General features: G+C 44.2%; 2 protein-coding genes across 3 annotated transcripts; both read left to right on the top strand.

Moving 5' to 3' along the window:
• On the top strand, positions 1 to 7,440 carry NAT14 (N-acetyltransferase 14 (putative)). 2 transcript variants are annotated; one of them, XM_066631038.1, is made up of 3 exons: positions 1 to 137; positions 2,175 to 2,279; positions 3,140 to 7,440. In XM_066631038.1, the coding sequence occupies exons 2-3, from the start codon at positions 2,199 to 2,201 to the stop codon at positions 3,680 to 3,682; spliced, it is 624 nt and encodes a 207-aa protein (XP_066487135.1). In that variant the 5' UTR covers positions 1 to 137; positions 2,175 to 2,198; the 3' UTR covers positions 3,683 to 7,440. The 2 variants fall into 2 exon arrangements, with proteins under 2 accessions (XP_066487135.1, XP_066487136.1); XM_066631039.1 differs by lacking the exon at positions 1 to 137 and adding an exon at positions 158 to 232.
• Positions 6,915 to 27,901, top strand: LOC136653179 (soluble scavenger receptor cysteine-rich domain-containing protein SSC5D-like). Its single transcript, XM_066630088.1, has 10 exons — positions 6,915 to 6,972; positions 12,991 to 13,305; positions 13,824 to 13,934; positions 14,620 to 14,934; positions 15,495 to 15,698; positions 16,437 to 16,751; positions 17,238 to 18,245; positions 18,818 to 18,973; positions 19,488 to 19,550; positions 27,631 to 27,901. Exons 1-10 carry the CDS (start codon positions 6,915 to 6,917, stop codon positions 27,651 to 27,653), a joined length of 2,568 nt encoding a protein of 855 aa, XP_066486185.1. The 3' UTR covers positions 27,654 to 27,901.

Below are 27,901 nucleotides of genomic sequence, written 5' to 3'. Positions count from 1 at the left end.
CGAAGCTTGAAGGGGTTGACTAACGGGCCCTCCTGGGGCAAGGGGGGAGGGGCGGACGGGCGAGGCGCGTGGGAGGCATTGGGAGAGACCACTCTCCTCCTGCGCGGCGGGGCAGGCCGCTTGATTCCGAAGGCTGGGTGAGTCCAATCCTCGTGGAGGGGGAGTGGCTGCACTTGGGGCGTTTCTAGGCTTGCAGGGGTGAGGCTGCCAGTCAGGACCCTTCTGGCCTCTGGTCAGTGCTGCTCAGGCCGGGCTTGGCTGTGCTGGGAGGCTGTGTTTCCTCTTGGAGGGGCAGGCTGGGAGGCTCGGGAGTGTGACAGGGCTTCAGATGCAGCTTTGCTGCTGGTGGGAGGGAGCCTGGTTTTGACAGCTGTAAATGGAGCTGAGGATACAGGAAGGGGGGGGGGGCTTGGCACTAGTGACAGTGGCTATTCTGACAACCTATGCTTGCCCAGTGTACAGGTGTCCACATTTGATCCCTGTTGCGCGGGTTGTGAGTGGTTGCATACCTCACACGTGGTGGCGCTTCTTGAAGGACTCTGCTGGGGAGGCTGCCTCACCTGCCTCCCCACCTACCACATGTCCCTGGTGTACATGCAGTATTGGGCAAAAATGGTTTAATGCGTACAATAAATAATCATATTTTGTGCTGTTGGTCTTTCAAAAATAACCCTCTAAAGCAGTGTTTCTCAAACTGTGGGTCGGGACCCACTAGGTGGGTCGTGAGCCAATTCCAGGTGGGTCCCCATTCCGTTCAATGTTTTATTTTTAATATATTAGACTTGATGCTACCATGGTACCTGACTGCATTTGGGGAAATGTTACAGGTCTGTACTTTGTAGGCAACTATATAGGCTACTATGTATATGCTTTTAACAATGATAGTCAGTGGGACTTACAAGTGGGTACGTGTGGGTAGGATTGCAGCCTAGGATTGTTAAAAAATTTTCCTGCTTGATTATGTCACTTCCAGTCATGGCATTACTTCTGGTGGGTCCCGGAGATTCTCATTCTAAAAAGTGGGTCCCAGTGCTAAAAGTCTGAGAACCACTGCTCTAAAGCAAATGCCCCCTCTTGGATGCATGGCAAAATGGGTCCCAAGAAATGGCAGCTTACCCTAAACCAGGGTGACCAGATATCCTAATTGCAAAAGAGGACAAGGCACCCCACAATGTAGGTCATCCCAGAAAAATGTAGGACACAACAAAATAAAAGCTAAAAACGCTTGTATATTGAGTTCAAGCAGTTAATTTGAGCACTATATTACTTTTTATTAACTTTAAAACTATATTACATATACATTATTACATATCATGCACTTTTTCAAGTGGGTGCTCCTCTTAGCAAGACAAGAGTAACTCTCCCTCCTCACCCCAGCAAGTCTTTTCTGCTGGTTTTCCTTTGAATCTTTTTAGATTGCGATCCTTGTTTGAACAGGGAGACATTAGTTATTTGATTTTCTCTGTAAACCGCTTTGTGAACACTTCATTGACAAGCAGTATATAAATATTCTTAATATATATAATTAAAAGATGGTTATGCACTGCCTGCATGGGCCCACTCACAGGGAAAAGGACGTTAAAGTTTTTTTCCAGGACACGAGACTAAAAAGGAGGATGTGTCCTGGAAAAAGAGGACATCTGGTCACCCTGCCCAAAACTATCTAGTGAGCCCTGGGCTGATTAAGAACACACACACTATCTCTCTTTAATACGCACAGAGTAGATGTCCTCATTGCTTTTAGGGTTGCCAACTTTTTCTCCTTTCAAGGCTCCTGTGCATTTAGCAGCTGAACAACTGGCAAACACTTTAGAATATGAAAATGCAGGAATGGAAAAAAGATGAGACTGCTGGGCTTTTTATACCAGTGAGGTAGTTGTTAAAGGAGCCTTAATTTGAACATAAACATTCTCAGTTCTTGTTGCTGCTGCATATCTGTTTGCTTTGGTTGTGTTTGGTATTTTTCCAAAACACCCTTTCTCTTGAAAGAGGGGATTTGAAGTTAATGGTTTGACCCTCCCGCCCCCCCCCCCCCGGTTGTTCTGCCTTTGAAAAGGTTTTTCTCTAAGAGCTGCCCTGAAGAGAGAGACTGCACCCTGAACTCTTTCTTCCTCCATCTCAGCTTTTCATCAGGGACCAGTTAGCCAAATATCTAAACTTTTCCTTCATTCCAGGTGCTATTTTCACTACCTGCCAGCATGCCTACCCTGGAACCTGAGCAGCTGGCCATCAGAGAAATGAAGGAGGAGGAGGCACCCATTGTCTTAGAGCTTTTGAAGGTGAGAAAAACTCTGGGAGGAAAACAGCCCCAGCAACCTACAATCCTACTGCACTTTTCCAGAGCTTTGTGGGGACTGGATCACAGCTCCTTATGGACATTCCTCTCAGGCTGCATTGTTAACTTTTTAACTGGCATCTGTAATTGAGAAAAGGCTCAAGGCTTTTGAGTAGGTTTGTTGACGATGTGTAGACATTAGTGGGTGATAATATTGGCCTTCATTGTTGAAAAATGCCATCTGCTGATCTCTGCTGATTGAGTTAATGTTAAACATTCAAGGACAAGACAGATGTTTTTTTTCCTTTCCTGATCAGCTGGCAGCCCCTAGTTCTGGATAACTGTGGTGTACTTTGAAAACTTATTTGGAATTCCTCAATGAGAGAATCAGAGATAGGGAAAAAATGTCACTGAAAAACATAGGTGAACAGGAAACAGCCTGATACAGAGTTAGACCATTGATCCATCTAACTCATGTTGCCAACACTGACTGTGCACCACTGAGATGTGGAGAACAGGAGAACTAGTAATTCTCTAAGGTGCCACAAAACCATTTTGTGTCTGTCACTCCAAGTTAAAATGGCTGTCCCTCTGGAGGTGTTCCCCCTTTCCCAGTCATGGCCCTGCCATCTAAATGATGGCTTTTGGATTGGTACCTCAGGTTCAGGACTGTTTGTCTCTAATCAATTCTTTTCCCTTTTGGAAACTACTGTGTATTCCTTGAAAGTTTTTGGAAAGACAGACCTGTGTTGGGATATACTTTAGACAGAGCATGATAGAGCACTTCAGAGTGTGATCATACATCAGGTTGCTCCTTGCTCTGTGCTCCTGTCCTCCTGTGACTTTCTGTTTCTTTCCCACCAGGATGGATTCAAGGATACAGAGAATCGTTTGATACTGTATGTGCTTACACGTCCCATGGCGTTGTTGCTGATGGCCATAGTGAGCAGTGGCCTGCGGTTCTTCCTGAACTCCTTTGTGGTGGCCCTTGTGCTACCAGTGCTTCTCACCGTTGTGGCTCTGAAGCTTCTGCTGTGGCGTTCACCAGACCTGAGGCACCTGCATGCCTATTACAGCACAGACCAGCGTGGGCTGTGGGTGGCTGTGTACGACGAGGATGATGTCTGTGGCTGTGTGGCTTTAGAGCCCCTTGGTGGGGACCCCCACACAGCTGAGCTGAAACGCCTGGCTGTTAACCGCTGGTATCGGCGCTCTGGTGTAGGTCGCTCTCTCCTCCGCTTTCTAGAGTCACAGGCTCGTGCTCAGGGCTTCAAGTTTCTAGTGGCCCAGGTCTCTGTGGTCACCAAAGCAGCTATTGGGCTCTTTGAGAGCAGTGGCTATGATGTCAGCAGTGGGCGCCAATGGCTAGGCTATACTGTTCAGCAGGAGTTCAGCAAGGAATTGTAGCACCTCTGTCTGCTGGTTAGCCATCATGCTGCTAGCCAGGGACTTAGGCAGGAAGAGCATGTGGCCTTGGGAAATTTAGCCCCTGAATGGGGAAAGCACAAGTCTCCAGAAACAGGCTGGGGTATGCAAGCTGTCTCAAGGCACCAAATATGGGACTCCTTTCAGTAGCATGGTTTTCTCTGCCTGGAAAAAAATGAAGATGCTGCAACGATAAATGAAAACCCTTGGTTGTTTGACCCTTCTTTTTCTCACTCTGGCATGTCAGCATACCCTTTTGCTTATATGATGATGCTCCATGTTTGGGATGGAGAAAGCAAGAGCTCTTTGGCAAGACCTGCCTCCATGCCAATGTGCTCCCAAAATTCCACCCTCCATACTTGAAGCATTTGTCCGCAGCGATAAACGCTGTACCCAAGGAGAAGTTTCCCTGTGATCTGAAAATGTCTGTTTTATTTAGGAATTCCAAGCAAACCCATCCTGCATTAGTTGCTCTGCATTTGAGGAACAGGAGCAAGCACCACCCCTTTCCCATGTCCTGCTTTTTCTGGACTCAACACATCTAAATTTTTCACTGAACAGCCTCAAATCCTGTGACTGGAAGATTAATTTGGGAAGATTGCCCAGCATACTTTATCCTCTACTAGCCATGCAAAAATGGAAAAACTGTTTGGAACACTCCCTTGCAAGTCCCTCTGGATGCATACACCATTTGTGAGATTTCAGTTGGATCTGTCCACATGTTATTTTCATAGCCTTAGGAAAAAACTGAAAGCCAGGATTCTCAGAAAGTTGAATTCTGGAGATGTGCAATACCCATTGTTGGGTTCTGGGGCTTTTTTGTTTTGCTTTTTTTGGTTTTTGGTATGATGAAACCCTCTTTGTCTCCTGCTGGAGCCACACATTGAGGTTCTGTCAGTTAATTTATTTGATGTACATCTACCCCATGGTTGATGGTTTCATGGGGGATTTTGCTGTGCATGTTTGTGGTCCTGGATAGACTGGGATAAAAGATAACAGCACTAAAGCACTCTGGTTTCACATTTGTTTTCTTGAGCTACACAAAAAACACATGTCTGTGCTAATCAAGGCACATGGTTATTCAGAGTGTTATTGTGTGAAAGAGAAGCTGAAAGCGCATTCCAACCAGCATAGGTTTTATAGTTGCTTTGTTAAAGAAGAAAGTAATTTAAGCTTCAGATGTGAAAATGCCCTTAATAGCTTAATCCTTACCAACATTCCAGGACTGATGTAGCAGTTCCAATAGTATGCATGCTGCATTCTGTGGTGGTGGTGGGGGCAGTCAAGGTAAGGGAACATTGCATTGTGTCTGCATCAGTGCTGGAAAGTTGGTGAGGATTGTGCTGCTAGTTTGAAGTGAGTTAATTCAAATGGCGCTTTAGGTTCCAGTTGGAGCATAGGGATATATATACCAGATCCATAAGGAGCAGGGTGCATGAGTCCTATACTCAGGATTGTTTATATTGTGTGCCAAAAACCATGCCAAGAAACCTGGATGCTGCTCTCAAAACTTAATTCTGTTCCTTAGCTGAGTACACACAGATGTACAGAACTTATTTTACATAAACTTTGTTCATAAAGCATGCTTCCTTAGTATACTTGAGTTCTTGCAAAATTTGAGCTCAAGTTTAGTAAAGAGAAGATGAGTCCTACAGCATTTTTTAAATTGGCATCCTATTTTGTTGTATAGCCCAGCTCATCCTAATGGCTTTTCAAAGATAGACCTGTGTCTGAAATCCTGCAAGTTGGGGCAAAGAGACTCTGTAGAAAAGCAGCATGCATGGAAAGGGTTAAGATCATGCATATACATACACATAATTTATGTGTTCCAAACTGCTCCCTCTCAATGCTGTCTCCCTTTGCACTGTTCTTCATCTTTTAATCTGCATATCCCTGCTCCCATTTCCAATATTGCATAACTTTGGGAACCTGCTTTGGTGTACTGTTAGTCCACAACTTGAGGACAGCCTTTTACAGAAAGCTGTGTCTATGCTTTTGGGTCAGCACACCCTGTCCAGCCTTGTGCTTTCACGCCTGTATGACAGTGCTGTTCCAACTTATGTTAGTTCCGACTTCTGGACTAACATCCAGAACAGAACCAGGGCGTAAGTCAGGGACTACCTGTTATTGATTCCATGAGTGAGCTCTGGCACCAAAAAGGGATTCCAGGAAAGGATCCTTAGCTTTCTTTATCACTGAAACTCTAGGCATGTTTACTTGGAAGTAATTTCCACTGTGTTCAGCAGGGCTTACTCCTTGGAAAGTATGCATAGGATTACTGCCTAATACTTGCCTGCAGGGTCTTTTGATGCAGTCTGACTAAATGGAATGGAACTTTTTGTGTTTCTCATGGGTGTAAATAAAGACAAAGGTGGTTGTTGCTCTTGGCCAAGTTATTATGGGAATGATAGTTGGATGGAAGACCTGGCAAAACAATAGCTTCCTAAGGAGGAAATAGGAATTGGGCTCAGATGGAGAATTGGTCCCAAGGTGTAAGCAGCAGCACAACTTGGTCTTTGCTTTCAGAAGAAAGGGGTGTGAGGAGTGGTGCCTCTTTGCTTTTAAAAAGGAGGATGTAGACTTTGGTTCAAAATTATCTCCCTTAGGAAAGATGAATCCTTGGATGAAGAAACAAACATTCACATCCTAATAGGGGTGGAGGGGGGGGAGGCTGCTTTTTCAAAGGGAGATTTATTTGGCGTATGGCATATAATACATGGACGTGTATAACAATTATACTAGATCAGTGGTTTTCATACTTTTAGCACTGAGACCCACTGTTTAGAATGAGAATCTGTCAGGGCCCGCAGGAAGTAATGTCATGACCGGAAGTGACACCATCAAGCAGGAAAATTAACAATCCTGGGCTGCAATCCTACCCACACTTTCCCAAGAGTAAGTCCCATTTACTATCATTGCTACTACATACAGGGTAGCCTGTTTAAAGCAAAGATCTGTAACATTTCCTCAATATAGTCACATGCCATGGTAGCATAAAGTCTATTAAAAATAAAATATTGAAATGAATGGGGACCCACCTGAAATTGGCTCACGAGCCACCTAGTGGGTCCAAACCCACAGTCTGAGAAACACTGAACTAGATCAAATATCAATGTCCAGTTCGTCCAGCCATTCAAGGATAAAGTTACCTTCATTGAAAATGTCAGACCATGGGCCATGTCAGACCATGGTCCAAAGGGAGAGAAAATGCGTGATGGCAGAGGACTTCCAAATGGTGGCCTCCAAACTTCCAAACTGTGGGCCTCCAAAAGGTAGGTATATGTATTTGTGGTAGTTCCTCCAAAAGCTAGTAGGAAGGGAGTTAATAGTCAGGAGCTTAGTTGTTGAAGGGGTTGTACTGTGTTAACAGTAACACAGTAACTGTGTTAACTTACTATGTAAACAGTAAGTTGGGAGAGCAGTTCCATTAAGGGGTATGTGTAGTGCAAGTATGAGTTTATAGGGGTCATGAGTGCAGAGGTCTTAAAGCACTGGAAGAGAATGATGACTTAATTGCATGGGGGAAAATATGAAGATGAGCTTAATTGCATTTTTAACTGTTTTAATGATTTGGTCAGCTTAATTCTATCTGTGTAAAATGCCTTGAGGATTGAAAGGAAGGTAGAAATACAATGGATGTATGAATGGGATGGAAATTAGCCATTCTCCTCTCATCTGTGATACATGCTGATGTTTGAAGAGTCATCAAGGACAGCCCATAATAAAACACATTACAGTAATCTAACCTCATGTGTTTTTGAAAAAATATAAGTGCTGGAACAAAACCTTATCTGGAAAAATAACACTCTTTAGCCCAGAAACATTCCAGTGATTTCTAAAGTGTATAACTCAGACACTTGGCAGCTGGGGAGGAAGGCACTCTACACATTCTCAGAAGCACTGATATGAAGCACATTGGCTATAGATGAGGTTGTTTAAAAATATGTTGCAAATGGCTAAAATGCATGTCTCTAAAATGTAGTACTGTAACAAAGATCCTAGCAACAGTGCAATTTTCTGTATTTTATTGGTCATGATGTCATACATTTTATATAAAAAAGACCAACTACTGCTCTAAATTAGATGTTATAAAAATGTTTAGATGCATAGCACTGGTTGTTATGGTTACTAGTTATGCCAAAAACCATGGAACTGACCCTGAAAGAGAAAAAAAGACCGCTTTTCCAGGTGTTTGGGCAAAGGAGCAGCCCCTTTCTTTGACAGGTTCTGGCTTATATTCCCAGGGGCCCCATTACATTGTCTCCCAAACTCTGGTCAGGCCTGCTCTCTCTTCTTGCTTTCCCAAATGCAGGCAGACCAGCTGTTTCTTAGTTCCCAGGCTGTCCTGGCCAAGATGGAGGGTGTGACTCACATTTCCTGTGACTTGCTTTCCCTGCGGAAGATTTTGGCTCCTGCTTCTTTCTGCTGCTGCTGCTGCTACCAGGCCAGCATCAGTCTACATTTTATCTCCACATGAGTGTGAAAATAGGCAAATGAACCTGAGGCTATTGTGAAACACAATATGAATTACAAGTATCTTGATTTGAGGGACACTGCATTATTTACATTTTTTAACTCTCCCATTTCTATTCCAATGCAGAGCAGCTTCTCTGGGGTTTATCCTATACTAATTCCACAGGTCAAAAATTATTCTGTATCTTTGATACATAATAAAAATATAACCTATAATACAATTGTGTAAGAGGTATTGCTGCAGTTGTCCTGGAACTATTGAAGTTAGGACACTGGCCTCTACCACTGCCACAGGCACAAGGGCTGCTGACTAGAGTTTTATTTTTTCATATCTTAGTGCAAACTGCCTTTAGGATTATTTGATCCAAAGACAGGGAATAAATAAAAAAAGTTCCCATTTTATAGATGGTAAACTGAGGCAGAGAAAAAGAGACTGAAAAGCCCTCCCCCTGCTGTTGGGATGAAAGAGTTAAACTCATCTCATGCACAACTGCATTGGTCTGAATGAATTCGCTGCCCCCTCCAGCAGCATTTCAGGATAGTGGAACTTTTTTTGAGTTTGTCTCACATATCTGGCTCTCTCACATATTTAGGGTCAGGCCCTAAATATGCCATTTCACAGGGCTTTTATGCACCTAAGGAAACAAATTGTTATTTGCCAGTCACAATTTTAGAGGGACAGCAAGCTACAGACTCAACTTTGGATGCAAGGTCAGATGGTGAAGGCTGGAGAGTTGAAAGGGAATCGGGGGTTGTAGCCGCAAAAAGGGGCTGTGGAAAGTTGGAGGGGCAAAGAGGCAGGAGACACAGGCAGGGAGCTGTCAAGGAGGGGAGAAGAAGAGGAAAGAGGAGACAGGCAGGAGACATTAGGAAAGATGTAGATCATCATCACCACTATCACCACCACCACCACTTATCTGGCAGGGTTTTTGCACCTTCAATAGGGGTGTGGAGAGGCAAGCACCCATCCCAACACATAGCTTGCCCCCTTCTGCTCCCATTGTTAGACTCCGGTGATAATTGGGAGACACATTTTCAACATACTCAAGAGTGCATGCATTTATTATTATTATCAATCAATAAACATAAAAAGTGTATGTAGGTACAGTGCAATGCCATTGAGCCCACTTCCATTCATGTTTAGCATGGAAGCATTAATGTGAAATACCAATATTTTTGATGTCAGAAAGTTTGTTCTCTTACAGAAATGCACTTTACCCTTTCTGTGCCCCAAATTAATTTTTTCCCCAGTGCTGCTCCTATGGCATAGCAGGCAGTAATTCAACCAGTGTAGTTTGGAGCCATGCTGAAAGTGTCACTTGCAGCTGGTCAAGACACAAGGGCCATGGCTCACCCTGAAAATGTGGTAAAAGGTGCGCAACACATGAGGTAGGGGCTGAGGGAAGTGTGGGAGAGATGGTGAGAGGCCCTGAAAACAATATCTCTTTTACTGCAGGAAATTTTAAAACCATATCACCTTAAAAGAATCTCCTAAACCAGGTTCTTGAAGTCTCTCTGGGAGTCTTCATTAACCTCACCTTTTAAAAGATGGTAGTGCTGCATAAATGTGATCAATGTGACTCCTTTGGAAATCCTCACAGAACTGTCACAAATGGGATCCTTCCAGCCCGAGCCTGGTGGGAACTCCTCCTATTGGCCTCCCCTAAACAGGCTCTCTCCTTCCTAGACTGCAGATTGGAGGCCATACAACCCAGAGCAAGCAGGGGTGTTCCCTCTTTCTTTTCGGCTTGGCTGACTCACTGCCTGGGTCCTCTGCCTTCAATAAAAGTTTGCAGAGCTTCCTTTGCAGCTGAGCAGGACACAGACCCTGCGGCTAACACCATGCAGTGCCTCCTGTTCTTTCTGGGTAAGTGTTGCCCTCTGCATAGCCTGTGCTCTTGCCTGGATACCTGGTTTTCTCTGTGGGCAGCCAATCTGCCAGGTGGGAGACTCAGAGACTTCACCACAGGATTGGACCGGACACCAAGATCTGGATTAAAAAGGGGTGTGGTGGTTGGGACCAGGATGCCTGAGTTTGAACCTCAGGTCTGGGCAAAGAATGGCATCTAGCTGCCAGGCAGTTGGCAATCAGCTCATATGTTGGCACAGTTCTTTCAAAGTTTTGCAGATGACAATTGGGACATTTTTGTATACTTAACATCTCTGTTTTCACATTAAGGACTGGACTTTGTCCAGTCCTCATTCAAAGCCATGCAATCTAATAGCCATCACCACATCTTGTGGCAACGAATTCCAGACTATTTATGTGGTGTGTGAAGAAGTACCTCCCTTTGCCTATTATAAACCTCCCACCAATCAGTTTCATGTGTATATGTGAAGTAGGGATGATCTGCTCAGCTACAGAGAAAGTGATCTGTACATCACTCTTACTGACATTGAATTGCATTTGATGTGGGCTTGCCCATTCACCCAATCTAGGGAGAACCTTTTGGAGCTCTTCACAATCTTTGGTTTTCATACTTTGGTGTCCTCTGCAGACACAGCTATCTTGTTTATCGCTAGCTCCATATACTGCATGAACAAGTTAAAATGTACTGGTTCCAAAACAGATCCCCAAGGGATACCACCCTCACTTCCCCCCATTGTGAAAATTGTCCATTTATTCCTTTGCTTCCGCTTTTAGCCATGAATCTCTCACTTAGTGACCTTGGACCAGTCACCTATTCTCAGTCTAGCCTATCTCACAGAGTTGTTTTGAGAAGGTGATGAACCATGTGCACCACTCAGAGTTTGCTTGAAAAATGGAGAGGGTGATTTAGTTAAAGTTGCATTAGAAAAACATAATTGGGCTGCAGGATGTTCCTGCAAGCAGCATCAGGCAATTTGAGGCCTATCAACCTCTCTTCTGTTTACAGTGAGTATGAACAGTCATTGACAATGTACTGACAATGTTTCCTTGCACTGAATGTTTTTTTCAGCCATTGACCCCCACCTGCTTACATCTGGCAAAGAGCCCATTCTTGTGAACCACACCATCTGCTCAGAAGGACTGGAGCTTTAAACTAATGCCTCTGGCTTTGCCACTTATTCCATTTCTTGTCAATCCAATATTTTTTGGCCCACCCGTTCCCAAATATATTTTAAAGGGTGGGAAAAACATGGTTTGTTTAGTAATCTGTTTGTGAATAAGTGCTCTCTCTCTCTCTCTCTCTCTCTCTCTCTCTCTCTCTCTCTCTCTCTCTCTAACAGGGCTTCAAATACAGGTTAAACTTGGGCCATTAGATGTATGTTGGTTTTAGCTGTTACAAATAGCCAATTTTACATCTTTACCAGCCATCAGAGAACAAGATTGGTGTCTGCTTATTTCTCTTTGAATTCTTAATAGTTCTGCCTCCACACTGCCGTGTATTGCTTGTCCTGACATATGACTCAGCATAATAAAAGCCATATGGAGGAAGGATACTGTCAAATGGAATGCTATGAGGTTAATTTAAAAAAAAATCACCCTTTAAATCATCTTCAGCATTAATTAAGGGGAATGCCCTTATATTACTCTACAGACCTGAGCCCTCACAAGTTGAGCTATGTTCATAAAGAATGCTCCTCTTTGTGTTGGAGAAAGTGTTCAGAAATGGGCACTATTACCACCTGTGGTATATAAAGATTAGGTATGGTATTCAGAAGTATTTTCAGAAATTTCCACTCTTATCAATGTTTCTATACATCCTGATCCATTGTTAGCTTTATTATTAATATGTTATATATGACCATAAATACATAAAAAGCACATGACCCTTTGCATAAAGACTTGATTATTGTTTTGACAGCTGCTCACCTAGAAATAGCATTGCACTGAAAAAAATAAAAAAAATAAAATCTCCTTGTCATTAAATCCTTGATACAGCAGAGGCAGCAGATCGCCTTGACCGAAGAGCTTACTTCTGAGCTGAGAAGCCACTAAAAGTCAAACCAAGCCAGATTTGTTCTATATAACATTTGGTTTTCTTTCTTATCATTTGTGAACAAAAATGCTAATATTAATATGTCTGGCTGTGGTTGGTGAAAGCAAAAGATGGAGTCAGGAGGTTTTCATGCAGATTATCATGTTTTTATTTGTAACAAGTTGAAGGAATAATTGCTTAATAATTGCTTAAAAAGACAACATCTGTTTATTGTTTAATCCTTCTATTTAGAAGTCTTATGAAGTAAGACATCTACTCAAGCCCCTCTGTCAGGGCTTGACATCACGTTAAGTGTCCTTGAGAATGCAACTCCAAAAGTCTATGCAAACTGGGGTGGCCTTCAGCTTGTCCTCGCTCTCATTTGTAACCACTTGTTTTGTTTTGCAGCTGTCCTCCTGCGACTCTGTGCTACAGGTAAAACTGCAGAGAATCTCTGTCTCTTTCATATTTCCTGCCCTCAATGAGCTTCTCCCTGGGATACTGTCTTGCAGAGTGAGGTGGACCCCAGAATGGCATAGCCTAGTGCCTGCAATTGTGCACGTTCCCATAATGCTCCAGGATATATCCATTAATCTCCAAAGTGGTCTGACCAGATGCAGTAACGAGCTGCACAAACCTGATTTTCCATTAGTGTGCAGATAAGAGAAGCTTGTTTTTAAAGGCAGCTGCTTGGATCCAGCAAATTCTAACTCTGGGGAAACATTGTCTTAAAAGCCAATAATATTGTTCAGCAAATTGGAATGAAGGTAAAAGCTGACCAGAGTGAAGGTTGAATTAAGGGAATAGATTTCAAAGTGGGAAGGTGGGTGTCAAAACTGAGGATCAAAGTGGGAGAGAGAAAGAGAGTGTAGACAGGTCTCCACTTGAAGCAATGACCTCTACTTCTCCTGGCAGGCCCTTTCCCAGTACGTCTGACTGGTGGCCCAAACCTCTGCATAGGACGGGTGGAAGTCTTCCACCAAGGCGAATGGGGGACGGTGTGTGATGATGACTGGGACATGCGGGATGTGGCTGTGGTGTGCCGAGAACTGGATTGCGGGGATGCCCTTTCAGCACCTCCTGGGGCCTGGTTTGGTGAAGGAACTGGTCCCATCTGGTTGAATGAGGTGCATTGCATGGGCACCGAGTGGCACCTGCACTCCTGTCACCACCTGGGCTTTCGAAGGCACGTCTGCACCCATGAAGAGGATGCCAGCGCCATATGCTCAGGTGGGACTCCTGATGGGAGGTAGGGCCTCGCTTCTATGCTGGTTATTTTGTATTTATTTATTTTGTGCAATCAAGGTACACAGCCCTTTACACAGAGTGAAAAGATGGGTCCTAGATCTTAGGATCTAGATATTGGTACCATAGATGAAGGCAAGGGTGAGCAGGGTAAGCACATGTAGTTCATTCACTTTCACATAGAATATTTAAATTTAGTTACAGTGAATGGGGACTGTAGTGCCAAAAGCTTCAAAGAATGAGAAGAAAAGCAAACATCTTACATGAAGGTTCCATTAGGGGATCATTCCTAGAATGTAAACATGTGAAGAGTGCATTTCCCCCCAATGATGTTTAGTCACATTCATTCACCTTTGTTAATCTGGGATTAGAAATTGGTGGTTCCACTTAAAAAGTTGTGTACTCTGTCCCTGAAGAAAAAGGGAGCTGGGGGTTCTGCAGTTCTCTGAGATCTTCTGGACCAACATGCCTGCCTGAATTTTTCCCTATTTCTCCCTTACCAGCTCAGCGCTTCCCTCCCTTTACTGCATTTCCCCCTCACACAAGTGGTAGGAGGTCCACCAATGTGGCGTCAGAAACAGCAGCGATGCCAGTGTCTCCCACACCTGCTGAAGGTGAGTGCCTAGCAATCAATCCTACCTAAACTGCCCTGCTGGCAGAACACACACACACACTGCTGGTAGAAGCGCCAGAATCCAGGTGGAAGTGCCTGGATCTGGGGTGCAATGTCATTGCACTCACTGATGTTGCCAGTGAGCACAACCAGGCTACTAGCACAATCTCTGGTGGCCATGCATGTAGGCCGTTGGCAAGTTCTCCGTCTGCCAGCGCCATCAGTAGTGAGAGTGGGTGATGGGAGGGATGAGGGAGGAAAGGGGAGGGGTGGGGTGTTTCTGAGTAGGAAGGGAGGCAGGGAGGGAGGGTGGGGTTGGTGGCAATCTCCTACAGCCATATCTTATTCCCCTTTTTCTCCCTTGCTCTCCTTAGTGCTGTGCTAGCAAAATAGCTGGCCCAGAACCAAGGAGAGCCATAGGGGAAGTGGAGCCTTTCTCCAAGGTAAGGGAATGAAGGGAACGAAACTTCCCTTACCTTGAGAGGATCACCAAGACTGCCCTCCCATCATAGTATGTAGCATGTGCCTCTTTGGCATGTCTGCATTGGCAGGGGGAATTTGGTTAGAATTGGAGCCTAGCTATATTGTTCAGCAGTTCATTTGGATGGCGGCTTGGGCTAAGGACATGCAGTTAGATTTGCCTGGCTGCCATCTAGCCTTCTTTCTTCTCCTCTTTCATCATCCAGGGAGCACTGCTCTGCGTCTTGTGGGTGGCAGAAGCCGCTGTTCCGGCCGCTTGGAGGTGTTTCACGAAGGACAGTGGGGATCAGTGTGTGATGACATGTGGGATCTTGTGGATGTTGCTGTGGTCTGCAGGGAGCTGGGCTGTGGGGAGGCCCTGGCAGCACCAGGCAGTGCCTTCTTTGGTGAGGGGAACAATGCCATCTGGTTAGATGATGTACGGTGCCAGGGCAAAGAGACAATGTTGGCGGAGTGCCTTGCCAGCCCCTGGGGCACACACAACTGCCGACACACTGAGGATGCTGGGGCTGTGTGTTCAGGTGAGATTTGTATGGCAGGGTTTATATATTTATGCAGCTACATACATGGGCAAAAAGCATACTACAGACCTAAATAATTTGTCACTAATTTTCCCCAGGGCATTCTGGGAAACCTAATTCTGCAAGAGGGCTAGGCATTTTACCACCTCAACTACAATTCTTTGGGGAAAGCCAAGGCAGTTAAAATAATATAACACCAGTGTGCTTGTGGTATTGAGATGCCCTCTGTAGACTAAGCTTATAGTAAAGCTCTGTCATAATCGTAATTATTATTGTAGTAAAACTACTTCTGTTGTGACTTCTTTGTGTTGCACTGAAGTTTCCGTGGCAAGTGCTGTCTCTGAATCAAATAATATTAATGATTGTTTTGTTGCTCTGAGATTCCTGTTTGGTATTATTGCTGCTGAATCAAAGCTATTGTTTCATTTTTACTGTCCTAATACAAATGATTGTTGTTTTTTTAAATATATTTTTGCCTCTCTTTGGGGCCTTCTTAGGGCTGTAAACGCAGAATAGATATCAACTCTGAATAAATCAATAAATACAGCTTCTCCCTACAGGTGAGATGCCCCCAGCCATGGTGGAAGAGCACCTGGCCATGCTCACAAGGACCATTGCACCCCAGAGACCCCAGTCTACAGCTCCTGTTAGAACTCCACGCCCCACTCAGTTTTCAAGGCTCTGGGCAGAACTTGCAACTCATGAAACATCAAGGCACAAAGAGGAGAGTCCAACAGAAGATCTTTCAGAAGAGGAGCTTGGTGGTGAGTAGCAGGGAGAAGTAGGTGGGTACCTCCCTCATTTAACCCCCAAAGAATTGCTCAGGCATGGTTTAAAGCCTTAAGTGACTTGGGACCAGAATACCTGAAATACATTCTATCTTATACGAATCCTGAGATCTTCTGAGGAAGCCCTCTTGTGCATCCCTTGACTGTTGGAGGTGCTGGGTTGGAAGGGGGTCAGCAGAGGGCCTTTGTAGTGGTGGTCCCCTCCTTGTGGGACTCTCTCCTGCACAAGCTTGCTGTTACTTTGTATGGGGAGAAACTCGGATAAGACAGGAGAATTATGCAAGAAAGGAAGTGGTGGCAGAGATGTGAAACAGAAAGCAGAAACTCTGGCAAGAGACAGAAGACCTAGACAGCAAAATGAGCGATATCACTGGTGCGGGACCGAGTTGACCCATAGTGGCTGCTGGGGCTTACCCTGGGGCAATGGGACAAATGTCTCCTACCCTGCCGAAACTCCAGCAACCAAAACTCCTCTGCAGGGTGCAACAGAAGCCACACTGGCACTGCTGCATTGCTGCACCGGGAGTTAGGTAGGAGACGGCTATTGATGTTTTATTGTTTTTTATCATGCTTTTGTATTTTTATGCTGTTCGTTGTTTTGGGTCCTTTGGTAAACAGATTGAGAGGAGACGTCCAAAGCACTGGAGGCCAGGCACATGATGTGGGGTCCTTTATCCTTTAACCATGTTCCCTCCCATCCTCTGTACATTTCAGGCCAGTGGCAGGTGCGATTGGTAGGAGGCCCTGGATTTTGTGCTGGACGGGTGGAAGTTCTGTATAAGGGCCACTGGGGCACAGTATGTGATGACGGCTGGGATCTGGTGGATGCTGCTGTGGTGTGTCGTGAGTTGGGCTGTGGGGCCCCTCTTCTCAGCACCGGCAACGCACGATATGGGCCAGGATCTGGACCTATCTGGTTGGATGATGTCAACTGCACTGGGACAGAGTCCACGCTACGAAGTTGCCGCTCCCAGCCCTGGGGACAGCATAACTGCAACCACCATGAGGATGCTTCTGTCATCTGCACAGGTGGGGAATTATTCAATCCCTGTCCCTCATATTCAGTGAGCACTGCTTCCAAGGAGTGTGTGGGTGACATTCAGTACAAAAAAGGTGGGTGGAGTAAGCAGTGTTTTCGGCAGGAAGCACGCTAAACTTGTGGGATGGTTCTAGGACTGTGAAACCCAAATTTATTTTGAGGATTTGGCTTAGCAGTTTATTCTGAATAAACCTACACTACAAGCTTACACTGGTTTTATACCAGTTAGCTGTCATGGTTTCCCTCAGAAGAATCCTGGGAATTATATTTTGTGAAGTGCTGAGAATTCTCTGACTGAGATTCCTAGCCCTTCTCACAGAATGTAATTTTCATTTTATGTGTGTAATTATTACATGTTCAGGGTTCTCTCCCTCACCCTTTTATCCCTACAGCAGCCTAGTCTGACATTAGCCACTCTGGCACATCTGTTAACTCATCTTTTGTCTGCAATGTAGGCATGCCTTTTGTGTTTTTAGGCAGATGGAAGCCTCTGTCACTGCCAAAGGCGGCCAGTGATTCAAATGTAGCTGAACTGACCCCTGAGCCCACCATACAGGATCCAGGGCCTACAGATGGGCCAAGGCTGCAAAGCACGTTCGATGTGACTGAAGCCACCATGGTCCCTCAGGAGTTTCCAGCCCCATGGGAGACGGAGTTGCCCAATACAGGGTACCCTGCTGAGTCATTCCTAACCACACATAATGTGGAGCTTGAACTGGAGCAGGAGACTCAGTCAGTGCATCCCTGGGGAACAGTTGAAACAACCTCTACTCCAGAGATCCCACAGCATGTTGAGGAGATCCCCTCAACCAGCCCTCCCAAGACAAGGTCAGTGACACACCTAAGAGAAGAGGTGTCCATCTACCCCTCAGTCAAGTCACATCTACCCCACACAGTGCAGGAACTGGAATCTGAAAGAGAAAGTGAGACAAAAAACCCCCAGGACATGAATGAAATAATTCTTAATTCAGATGTTCTGCAGCATGTTCAGGAGACTATGCTAACCAGCCCTCCCGAAACAACTTCATCCACACACGGATGGGAAAAAGTGACTACCTTTTCCTCCACTGAGTCTCAGCCACCCTCAACCATGTTGGATCTGGAATCCGAGAGAGAAACAGAGCCAAGAAACCCCTCAAGTACAGAATTTCCTACAGTAACACAAGGCCTAAAACCAACAACAGAGAAGGTGCCTCCCATCCACTGGAACAACATGTCCGGGGGACCTCCAGTCACACAGAACAAAGAGCCAACCAAGTCCTCTGCTGAAACCCAGACAACCTCTGCCACATGGGTTCCAGAACCTGCAAGAGAAACAGAGGCACATGATCATGTTGGAACGGAACTGTTCTCCGATAGCTTGGAGGCCACAAGGGAGATGCAACTGCCAACAATAACTCCAAATGTACAACCTCTGAAGGATATGGAAGGTGCTAGTTTTGATGTCGCAGATGACACAGATTCCCACACTGTGCGGCCTACAGGTGAGAAACAGCCTCAGTATTGGCTCTAGCATGGGTCTTGGGCAAGGCACCCTTGGGTAGCATTACCATCAGAGGGAAAGCACAGGAATCAGAGTGGAGGAGGGAGCCTTTTCCATTACAGTAGAAGTCCTAGAAGGAGCAAGAAGGCGGTGGGCAAGACGAGAATGGACAGCTGGGTAGCAGCTACTCTGGATCTTCTTCTTTTGCCACCAGTTCTGCCAGTGGAACAACTTGGGAAAATGGGCTGGTGGAGGAAGAGGAACAGCACTAGCTGCCAGTCTAGATGAATGGCCACTTTATGCCATGCATAATATGCCTCCGGATTTTGTGCAATGGGTAAAGATTCGATGGCAAACGAATGTAGAAAGGTTTCCCTGAAGATACTCATTTTGAAACCACTATCTTAGAGAAAGGGAAGGCAGTCCAGTGATGGCACAGCAGTCTCCTTTCCCCCAGAAATCCCCAGCTACCCTCCTAAGGCAACAGCTCAGCCCTGCTTTTTTTCCAGATTCTGTGTCTTTCTCCTGCTGCTGTTTCCCATCCCTGCTAACCACCTTCTCCTACCACACCAGAATCCACTTTTGCTCCCAGTACCTTGACGTCATGGAATGGAACAGATGTTCGTGGTATGACTGCTCTGCCCCCCAAGACAGTGTTGCCCACAGTTTCTGTGGCGGAGCCATTAACAAGTGGCTTGCAGAGCTCAGGAGATACAGAGAAAGGAGAAAGTAAGTTCCAGTGATAAAACTTCCCTGAAGGCCACAAAAAGGGCAATGGGTATGCCTTATCTTGAAGGCCTTTCACTTAATGCAGTGCATCACACAAAACCCCTTCCCTCCAGTGACTGTCCTAGACACAGGAGGGCCTCTGTCAGGAAAGGAACTGGTTGCGCTAGTAGATGTCTTTTGGCATCTGTGCTGCAAAGAGCCTCAAAACAAGATCCCATTACCTCATAGAATGCAGTGAAGGCTGACGCCCATCAACCATGATTGAAAACTTCCTCCCTGGCCTAAGTTAGTTTTCACTGAAGAACTTTCCCTTTTATTTATTTCCCCTACCCTGGTCTTTGACCATAACCTGTGCCAACCTCCATGATGTTTCTGTAATGCAGCTGGCTTTATGGCAGGGGCACATGAATGCGCAGTAGTCCACACTGCATGCCATTTGTCTGCACAGACTTATTTCCTACTGGCTACTACTAGAGGCATAATGCCATCTCACCATCTGTTTTCTGTTTCTTAGACTATACAGGTACTGTCTCTACACCAGGCTTGACTGAGACACCAGGCTTGACTGAGGTACCAGGTGAGAGTATGCCATCTGCTGAACCTGTCACTCAGGGTGCTAAACTCAGTAAATCATCCCCAGACTGCTTTGTTAGGCAGGAGCCAAGGAAAGAGGATCAAAGCTGCTGCTGTTCACCAGCTGCACTAGGAAATGTGGTCCATGCAATGGAAGATCTGCATAAGGAATTGGGATCTCTTTCCTCTGCCATCAAGCATCAGGGCTCCCAAATGGAAGCTGTGGCCCACAGTCTGTCTCAGCTAGCAGCTTCTGTGAATCATCTGGTGGGGGTGCTGCCTGGCCTGCTACAGCCTGTCCCAACCCAGCCCTCCTCAATTGCCTTCAGGCAGGATGAGAGCCAGCTACTAAACCAACTGCCCTTGAAATGAAAATGGCACCTTATATAAGGCAATGGTGCTTCTTTTCAGACCAAAGTGACTTGGAAAGGACCAAAAGGCGATCTAATAAAGCCTCTGCTAAGATCAACCCATGTGGTTCAATAAAGCATTCTGTAAGCAGAGGTCACAAGTGTTGTGGAAGGGACTGTAGAAGGCCCAGGAATGAAGGTCATTTTGTTTGCTTTGGACTACACAGACACACGCTAAATAGAAATGGTGCTGAGAAGGGTATCACTGGGAATTCTTGAAGTTCCACAGGTAAGAGCCATCACCTGGTTTACAAAGACCACCACCAGGCAAGCCAGGCTGCTCCTTTTTTCTTGTTGGTCAAACAAACTTTGCATGGAGTGTTCTACATTGTACCACTTTTAGTAAATTCATGAACATTATTTAAGAGGTCAGTGTATCTGGTACGTGTTAAGAAAGCTAGAAATCAAAAGCGATGTTTTTTTAAAAAAAATAGAATACAATGTTGCAATTCACACATCAGAAAAGACTAGATTGTCAGCTGGTGTTGGATTGTGCTAAGAGAACGTTTTGGACAAATGGTAGATAATTACTTGCACACGCATTGATTGTATGAGTGGCTGATCTGTTGAAATTATCTTTTGAAATATACTGGACTTCAACAGAAATGTTTGTGGATCTTTACTTTGAATCTAGCTAATCTCTCCGTTTCCTGTGTAGGTTGGTCATTGTATCTTTTGATGCAATAAACTGCGGGCGCAGTCCTAACTCCTTATGTCAGTACTTTCCAGCACTGACTTAAGGGCAATGCAGCTCTGAGGTAAGGGATCAAACATTCCCTTACTTTGTGGAGGCCTCCGTGAGTGACACCCAACTGCAGGATACAGCACACAGCCCATTGGCACTGGAAAGCACTGACATAAGGGGTTAGGATTGCGCCCTGCCTGTACTTTGTGCAAGCCAACTCTATTCCTGAGTAAAAAAGAGGAAAGTATCAATTGCTAGGATGACTGAAAGGCAAGAGCTAAGTACTGAGTGTATTCCCATTGGTAACACAACCACTTTCTGAATCCATCCATCATGTACCTGCATAGAATAGGTCCAAATGGCCTAGTCAAGTCATTTTGCTATCTGTCTAGGTCTATTTCTTGCCAGGGTTGCTGCTTTCTGTTTCACATCTCCTCCACCTCTCCCTTTCTTGCATAATTCTCCTGCCTTGTCTGAGCTTCTTCCCGCTACAGAAACAGCTGATAAGCAGAACCTCTGAGAGGAATTTTATCAGGGAGTACAAAGTCTCTTTTGGGCCCCTTCCCAAAGGGGAAGGAGGCAATGGGAACAGGCAGAATGGGAGACAAAATAAGGCAGGGGGAGGGCGCTGACAGCCAAAAGAGCCTTTGAAGCCCAGGTCTACCAGGCTTCTTGATGCAGAGCCCAGGTCTACCCAACCATGCGGCATTGGCAGCTAGATAAAGTAACATGGAAAACCAAACACTCTCCTTAGTCTCTCTAAAATCTTTGAAGTATAGCAAATCATTGCAGTAAATTAGCATAATTGTAGTTAGAGTCACACTAGAATGAACAGTGACCTGTGTGCACCAAAATAAACTTCTGCAGCAGCTGTAGCCTCGCAGCTGTGTCCCTGAGCTCTTATACAGTCCTTCATGGTTATTGGACCCACAGGCAAAGAGCAACTGTAGCAGGCCAGTTTCCTCCCAGATGTGATACGGTGTTAAGGAGGGTCATGGATGCATTCCTGGGCCCAGTGTACCTGGCTTGCAGTAAGTAGCAGTTGCCTCTGCATGCCCACAGTTGTGCTCAGGCAGCGAGTTCAGGTGAGATAGGAAATATTTTGTTTCCCATTCAATACCCCACCCTCACCACCTTTTTTCCCCTAGTGTACCCCCATTACTGGTGCGAACTAACGCAAGAGGGTCATAGACTCTTCCAACCAAGAAAGAAAATAAAAGACTCCTTTCAAACAACTTTGCCTTTTTTTTCTTCCTGTCCCATTCTTCTTTGTGTTCTGCAAGGGATTGGGGTCCCTATCTCCATATTACAAGGGGTATCATCTGTTCTGGTGTAATGGGTGAGGTTTTCTTGATTGGGAGTGGGGTGAGGTTTTATTGGATTAATAGCATGTGAGAGTGTATGTGAATCTTAGCAAAATCATGGTGGGGGTACAGGAACTCTAGTACTTTGTCCTCACTGCAGTTCTTTTTTTCCCCTTCTTCTTCATTTTCCTTTTTTTTCACTTTAAGGCAACAAAAATTAGCAAACACAGACACAGAAAACCTTGAACATACAATACCACAAATAGCAAGTCTAAAACATAGAACAAAAATACAAAAAGAAAAACAAAAAATAGAAATAAAAATAAAAACAGATATTGAAAGTTATGTAGCAATTGCAGAGTTCTAAATCTAAATTACTTCTTCTAGAAAAATCATACAACATATTAAGTAATATATCTTAAACTATATACTGGTTATTTCTAAAATACTTTCTCAAATTATTCTAAAAAACAACTTTTTTCTTTTCCTCTCTGTGTCAATTATTTAAATATTGATTCTTTATTTTATTTTCAATGGAAGATTTTCTCTCTGTATCAATTATCTACTCACCAGATCCATAATTCATTAGACCAATTTTCCCCTTTGCATGCAGGAAATCCATTAATGGTATCCAATTGTCCACAAAAGTCTTTTCTGACTTCTCTTTAAGAAAAATTGTAAGTTTATCCATTTCAGTTAATTCCAATATCTTTACCCACCATTCTTCAACTGAAGCTATCTCTGGAACCTTCAGATACTTAGCATACAATATTCTTGCCACAGTTATATATAAAAATATAGTTTCAAAATCTTTCTGAATTCAATTGTCGAGTATTCCCAACAGAAAAGCTTCTGGTTTCATTTACCTTGAGAATCTATGGCATTTGCTGGTGTATCAAAGTCCAATATTTTTTTACTTTGGTACATGTCCACCACATATGATAATATGATCCTTCTTGTTGTTTATACTTCCAGCATCTATTTGGTACATTTCCATGCATTTTTGCTAATTTATCTGGTGTCATATACCATCTATACAGCATTTTGTAAAAATTCTCTTTAAGATTTACATTTAATGTAAATTTCAATCATTTGGTCCAAAAACTTTCCCATTGCTCAATTAATATCTCACAACCAACTTTTCTAGCCCTTTGTTTCATAAATTCCTTAACCTGTTCCTCTTCTGTCTCATATTTTAACAATAACTTACACATTTTAGTACGATCTTCAAAGCCATATACTTTCTTATCCATTTTGAATCTCTCCAAAAGCTGTATATACTGAAACCACTGGCAACTAAATCCTTCCTCTAATAACTCCTCATTTGTCCTCATTCTATATTCCACTTGTGTAAAAATTAAATTTCTATATAATAAACAAGTTTCTATCAACCAAAGAAAGCTTCTTGTGAAGAAACCCATAATTATATTTATGTATAAAACCTATTTTTATATTTGTTCCATACTCTAAACAGTGCATGTCTAACAGAATGACTTAAATTCCATTTCATTGAAAGCATTGAGACACCATGACCACAACAAATAGTATGGAGGAGGAATTTAACAACTGGTTCCTGGTCATTTACCTGGGAGTTGGGCACCTAACTCAGAACCTATTTCTTATTCTTTTTGAGATGTTGCCCCTGCTGTGAGGACCAAACTAGATACAGTGCAATAGTTCTGTGAATGAAAGTAGTGATATATTTTTCTTTTTCAAAAAGCAGTGGAGAGAGGTCCAATTTGGATCAAGGAAGGATAGTCTAAAAACCTTTCCAACTGTACGTTGCAGTACAGTTGGAAAGGTTTTTAGACTATCCTTCCTTGATCCTAATTCCCTCCCTGTCCCCAAGCTTCTATTAGCCACTGAAGGGAAAATCTACAGATACAGTTTTGTGCCTGCAAATTTCCCCTTCCATGGCTAGTAATAGTTGCATGGAGCGATTAAAGTCAGGAAATTAGACATTGTTAAGGTACAGTACATCCACACCCAGCCTCAATCCAAAATTAGGCTTCCCCCATGGCTGTTGTTAAAAAAAAGAAAGTCACCTGAAGTTCCAATTCCAGAACTCCCAAATCATATCTAGTTTGGCCTTGATGTTTATAATACTTGGGCCTAAAACCAACAGAAAGGAAAACTTTCTGAGGAGGTTAAAGAGAAGCTGTCTGGCTAGAAATGAAGGGAAAACAAATGCATAAGTCATCCTGCAGCAGTCATGAAACTAAATTCTGAATTGGCCACCAGATGGCATCACAATGTCATGGACACAACCTCAGCCGCTAGAGCTAAACCAATTCCTCCCATAGGTGAAAATCCTCTTCCCACAGTCTTTTCTTTGATCAGCTAAAACTACCCCTAATGGGATTATTATAAGCAGTGTAAGCAGTCACTGAATCATCCCATTAGAATTATGCTTTTAACACAGAAGCAGCCATGTTCTCTACTAATGTCTAAATTCCTGACCAACATAACTCTGCAATAAGAAAACATGTAATTGATATCAACAACATTATTAAATTAACTTTCAAGGTAATCATGTATGCAGTGCAATTTATTAACACGAGTAGAGTTTTGGAATAACACCAATGGAATAAATATAACATTATTATTATGCACAGCTCACCAGGTCATCTTGGCTGGATTTGGCCTGTTGAATATTATTATTTTTCTTAAGAATAAAGGAATACTCTGAGTCAGACTTTATCAGACTTTTCTGATCCTGGGTTTTACAGCCAGAGCTCTGTGTTGCAATATAGATTGTATGTTCTCTTGGTGAGGGACCTATTATTTTTTGATCCTTTTGTTACTTTGTAAAGTATTATGTACCTTGGAGGAACTACAAAATTAATAAAATAATAACTTCCATTCCAACTGAGCAACAGTTTAGATCAGTGGTTCCCAAACTTTTTAGCACTGGGACCCAGTGCTCTTAAAATGATGCTCTGTCAGGACCCACCTAGCTCTATGAGACTAAAAAAACAGTTTACCAGCTGCCCAAGCCTCTGTTTTTATCCTTTTTACTAGGATGGAAGGGGGATCATCTTCTGGAGCTTTTGTTGAGCTCCATATACATTTGGATCAGGACCATTCTGGTGGCCTTGAGTTCCCCTTCACCTGGCCTTTGAGCAGAGGCACAGTTCCTACTCATGGGTAAATGCGCACATGTAGCTCAGTTTTGCTTTCCACAGGGCTCAGTACATTTTCCTTGTCAGCTGGGGGGGGGGTGACTTCCATTCTCAAGAGTTTGTTGTGGCCTGTATTCATTGAATTGGGACCATTCTGATGATGCTGCATTCCCCTTAGTCTGCCCTTCAAAGTGGACCAAGGGACTACTCTTGAGTAAACATACATATGCTGCTCCTTTCAGTTTCCACAGGACTCAACACATTTTCTTTGTCAGCTATAAACTGGTCAGTTTCAGGACCCACCAAAAATTGGGGCACAATCCACTGGTGGGTCTCAACCCACAGTCTGGGAACCACTCATCTAGGTACTAAAAAGAAAGAATTAGCAGAATTCATGGCAGACAGATCTGGCTACACTGGACTTCTAATCTCTCTGTTCAGAACCAGTATAATTCTGATTACTAAATGCTACTGGAGACAAACAAGAGGGGACAACTACCTTCATCATGTTTTGCTTGGGAGCTTCTTGGAATTCATCTTGCTATCAGCTGTGTCTCTTTTCCAATCTTCTATCCACATGGCTGTTTCCCATCAAGTTTCAAGAACAGGTCACGTATCTGTATTCTCTATAGAGATGGATGTTGGACAGAAATGGCGAAGATTTTTTCCCCTCTATTCTGCTTAGAGAATGAAAGGAAACACCTGGACATATTTAAAGTACATGAGCCTGCAGTCAGTTGAGAGGTAGCAATCCTCATCCAGGATGAAGTTTTCTCTTCAACACTGGACAAACCACCAGCTGCAACTCTCCAGGGCAACAGGCTATGGATAGCAGAATGACTTCACAATGTAGGAACTAGTGTTACTGACATCACAATGCCATATGCAGCATAGGTGACATGACAGTATCCTGATGTCCCAAAGCAAACTGACACTTTGCTGCAGGGTCAGTTTGCTTTTTGAGACATAAATCAGGCTGAATTTATACAGAAAGGGGAAAGAATTTAGAGGGGAAAGGGATATTTTGAGCAACAGAAAGATCAGGGGAAGCAATCAGATTAATAAATCAAAAGAGTTTGAGATGATTCATCATAAAATATTAGAGTTTCAAGCTCAAGTCAGAGACTAAGGGAAGAACAAGGGGGTCCAAGGAACACCACTCAAGTGTGCCTGTTGCGATGACAAAGACGACGAAAACTGGAGGATACAGTATGGAGGCTCGGAGGTATGTTATACATGTTAAAAATGTTCAGTTAAAGAAAGAGTTAAATGGTGTCTGGACCAGAGGGAGAACTGTAGAAATGAGGCACAGCATGAGAATAGCAACAGCATGAAAGGTTTAAGAGCAGCCAGAGAACTAAGTTGCAGTTAAGACAATTGGCTATGAGCATCTAGAACCTTCAAAGGCTTGGCAGCTGGGAGTGAGAGAGATAGCTGACAGTTGGCTGAAAGACACTAAGGAGAACACTTGAGAATGAGTGGGTAATTACCTGGCAGGTGGCACCTTATATGGTTGAGGAGCGAGTCTAGGCAAGGGTTGTGGGATTGTCATCTGCTGAGCTGAATCACTGACCAAAGAGGTGCTACCCCTCATCAGAATACTTTTGAGCAGGGAGAGTCAGCACTCTTCAGTGTAGGCTGAGGCTTCACGTCAGGGTAGTCTCCCAGGCAGTGCCAGTTTCTATGGGGAGATAATGGTCATCTGATATCTGGGTGGATCAGATTGGTAATTTTTTGTGTTACACGTTACACTGTGAGCTGTATTTTGAGAAATTCATTAAACTTGCTCTTTTCCCTCATGAAGCTAATTGTTTTCTTCCCTGTGACCTCTGCCCAAATGTCTTGACCCCGGTGGGTGAGTCTTTTGCAACAGGTGGATTCAAAGAAAGCAAGAATAAAAGTATTTGAAATGCTATGAGGAGGCATGGGATACAGCTATACTCCAGGGTCCATGCTGCTTCACCTGAGCCAGCCTACTCTGGTATGAGGCTTGTTGGGCCAGGCTCCCTTCAGCAGAGCCAGCCAAATTGCTGGGGCCACAACTGATGCCCAACTGGTACTCAAGCAGAAGAAGCACCAACTGAGCCCCATTGAATTCAAGTGGGCGCTGGAGGAGGAAGACAAAAAGGGGGCAAGTAGCAGGCCTGGTGGGAAGAAGGTGGTGTTGGAGGTCTGGGATCACAAGCCTCTCTCGTGTGGTGCTCTGTTGAGGGGGGCCCAGCTACAGTTCTCAGGCAGAAATTGGCTCTATCCATCTGGAGAGGGTGTCTGGGGAGCTGGAGATGGCCTGTGGGTTAACACAACTGCAGAGGGGGGCAACTGGTTCTGCCCACCAGGGCATGGTCCCCCCACTGGAGAATAAACACCAGGCTTTGCCGCCATTCCATGCACAGGAAGCAGAGGAGAAAGAAAGAGATGTACACTTGACAAGGCAGAATTGTCCAAGGCACAGAGCATGTGGAAAGGCTGGGCAGAAGCATCCTCAGGCAACCCTTGTGAACAATCATTAAAGCAGACAACAGAGCACAAACATAACTGAGTAAGTGTCTTCCATTCTCTTCAGGAGGGCCACGGTCAGAGGGATGAACCATCATAACCCATCCAACGTCAACTCCTCACTTGGGACGAGATGGAATCTCTGGGGACTGCTACAGATTCTTAGGAGTTTCCTAGCTGTTGTTAACACCAAAGTCAAGTTGAGAGGGTTCTGACGATAGTGGGCTCTAAAAACAATAGGGTTTGAATTCTATCTACTATAAATAGATCTCAAAGTTTTGAACATCAGTTTCTATATCCAAATGATTACTGAGAGCAAGAGGTAACTTCTATAACGC

The sequence above is a fragment of the Tiliqua scincoides genome, chromosome 5 (genome assembly GCF_035046505.1).
Source record: "Tiliqua scincoides isolate rTilSci1 chromosome 5, rTilSci1.hap2, whole genome shotgun sequence".
Taxonomy (NCBI): domain Eukaryota; kingdom Metazoa; phylum Chordata; class Lepidosauria; order Squamata; family Scincidae; genus Tiliqua; species Tiliqua scincoides.
This window is presented reverse-complemented; position numbering and strand designations above follow the sequence as displayed.

Coding starts and splice junctions, on each gene's coding strand:
- NAT14 (XM_066631038.1), top strand. CDS start 2,199: ATGCCTACCCTGGAACCTGAGCAGCTGGCCATCAGAGAAATGAAGGAG. Junction 2,280..3,139: donor TTGTCTTAGAGCTTTTGAAG/GTGAGAAAAACT, acceptor CTTTCCCACCAG/GATGGATTCAAGGATACAGA.
- LOC136653179 (XM_066630088.1), top strand. CDS start 6,915: ATGGCAGAGGACTTCCAAATGGTGGCCTCCAAACTTCCAAACTGTGGG. Junction 14,935..15,494: donor TGCTGGGGCTGTGTGTTCAG/GTGAGATTTGTA, acceptor TTCTCCCTACAG/GTGAGATGCCCCCAGCCATG. Junction 15,699..16,436: donor TTCAGAAGAGGAGCTTGGTG/GTGAGTAGCAGG, acceptor TGTACATTTCAG/GCCAGTGGCAGGTGCGATTG.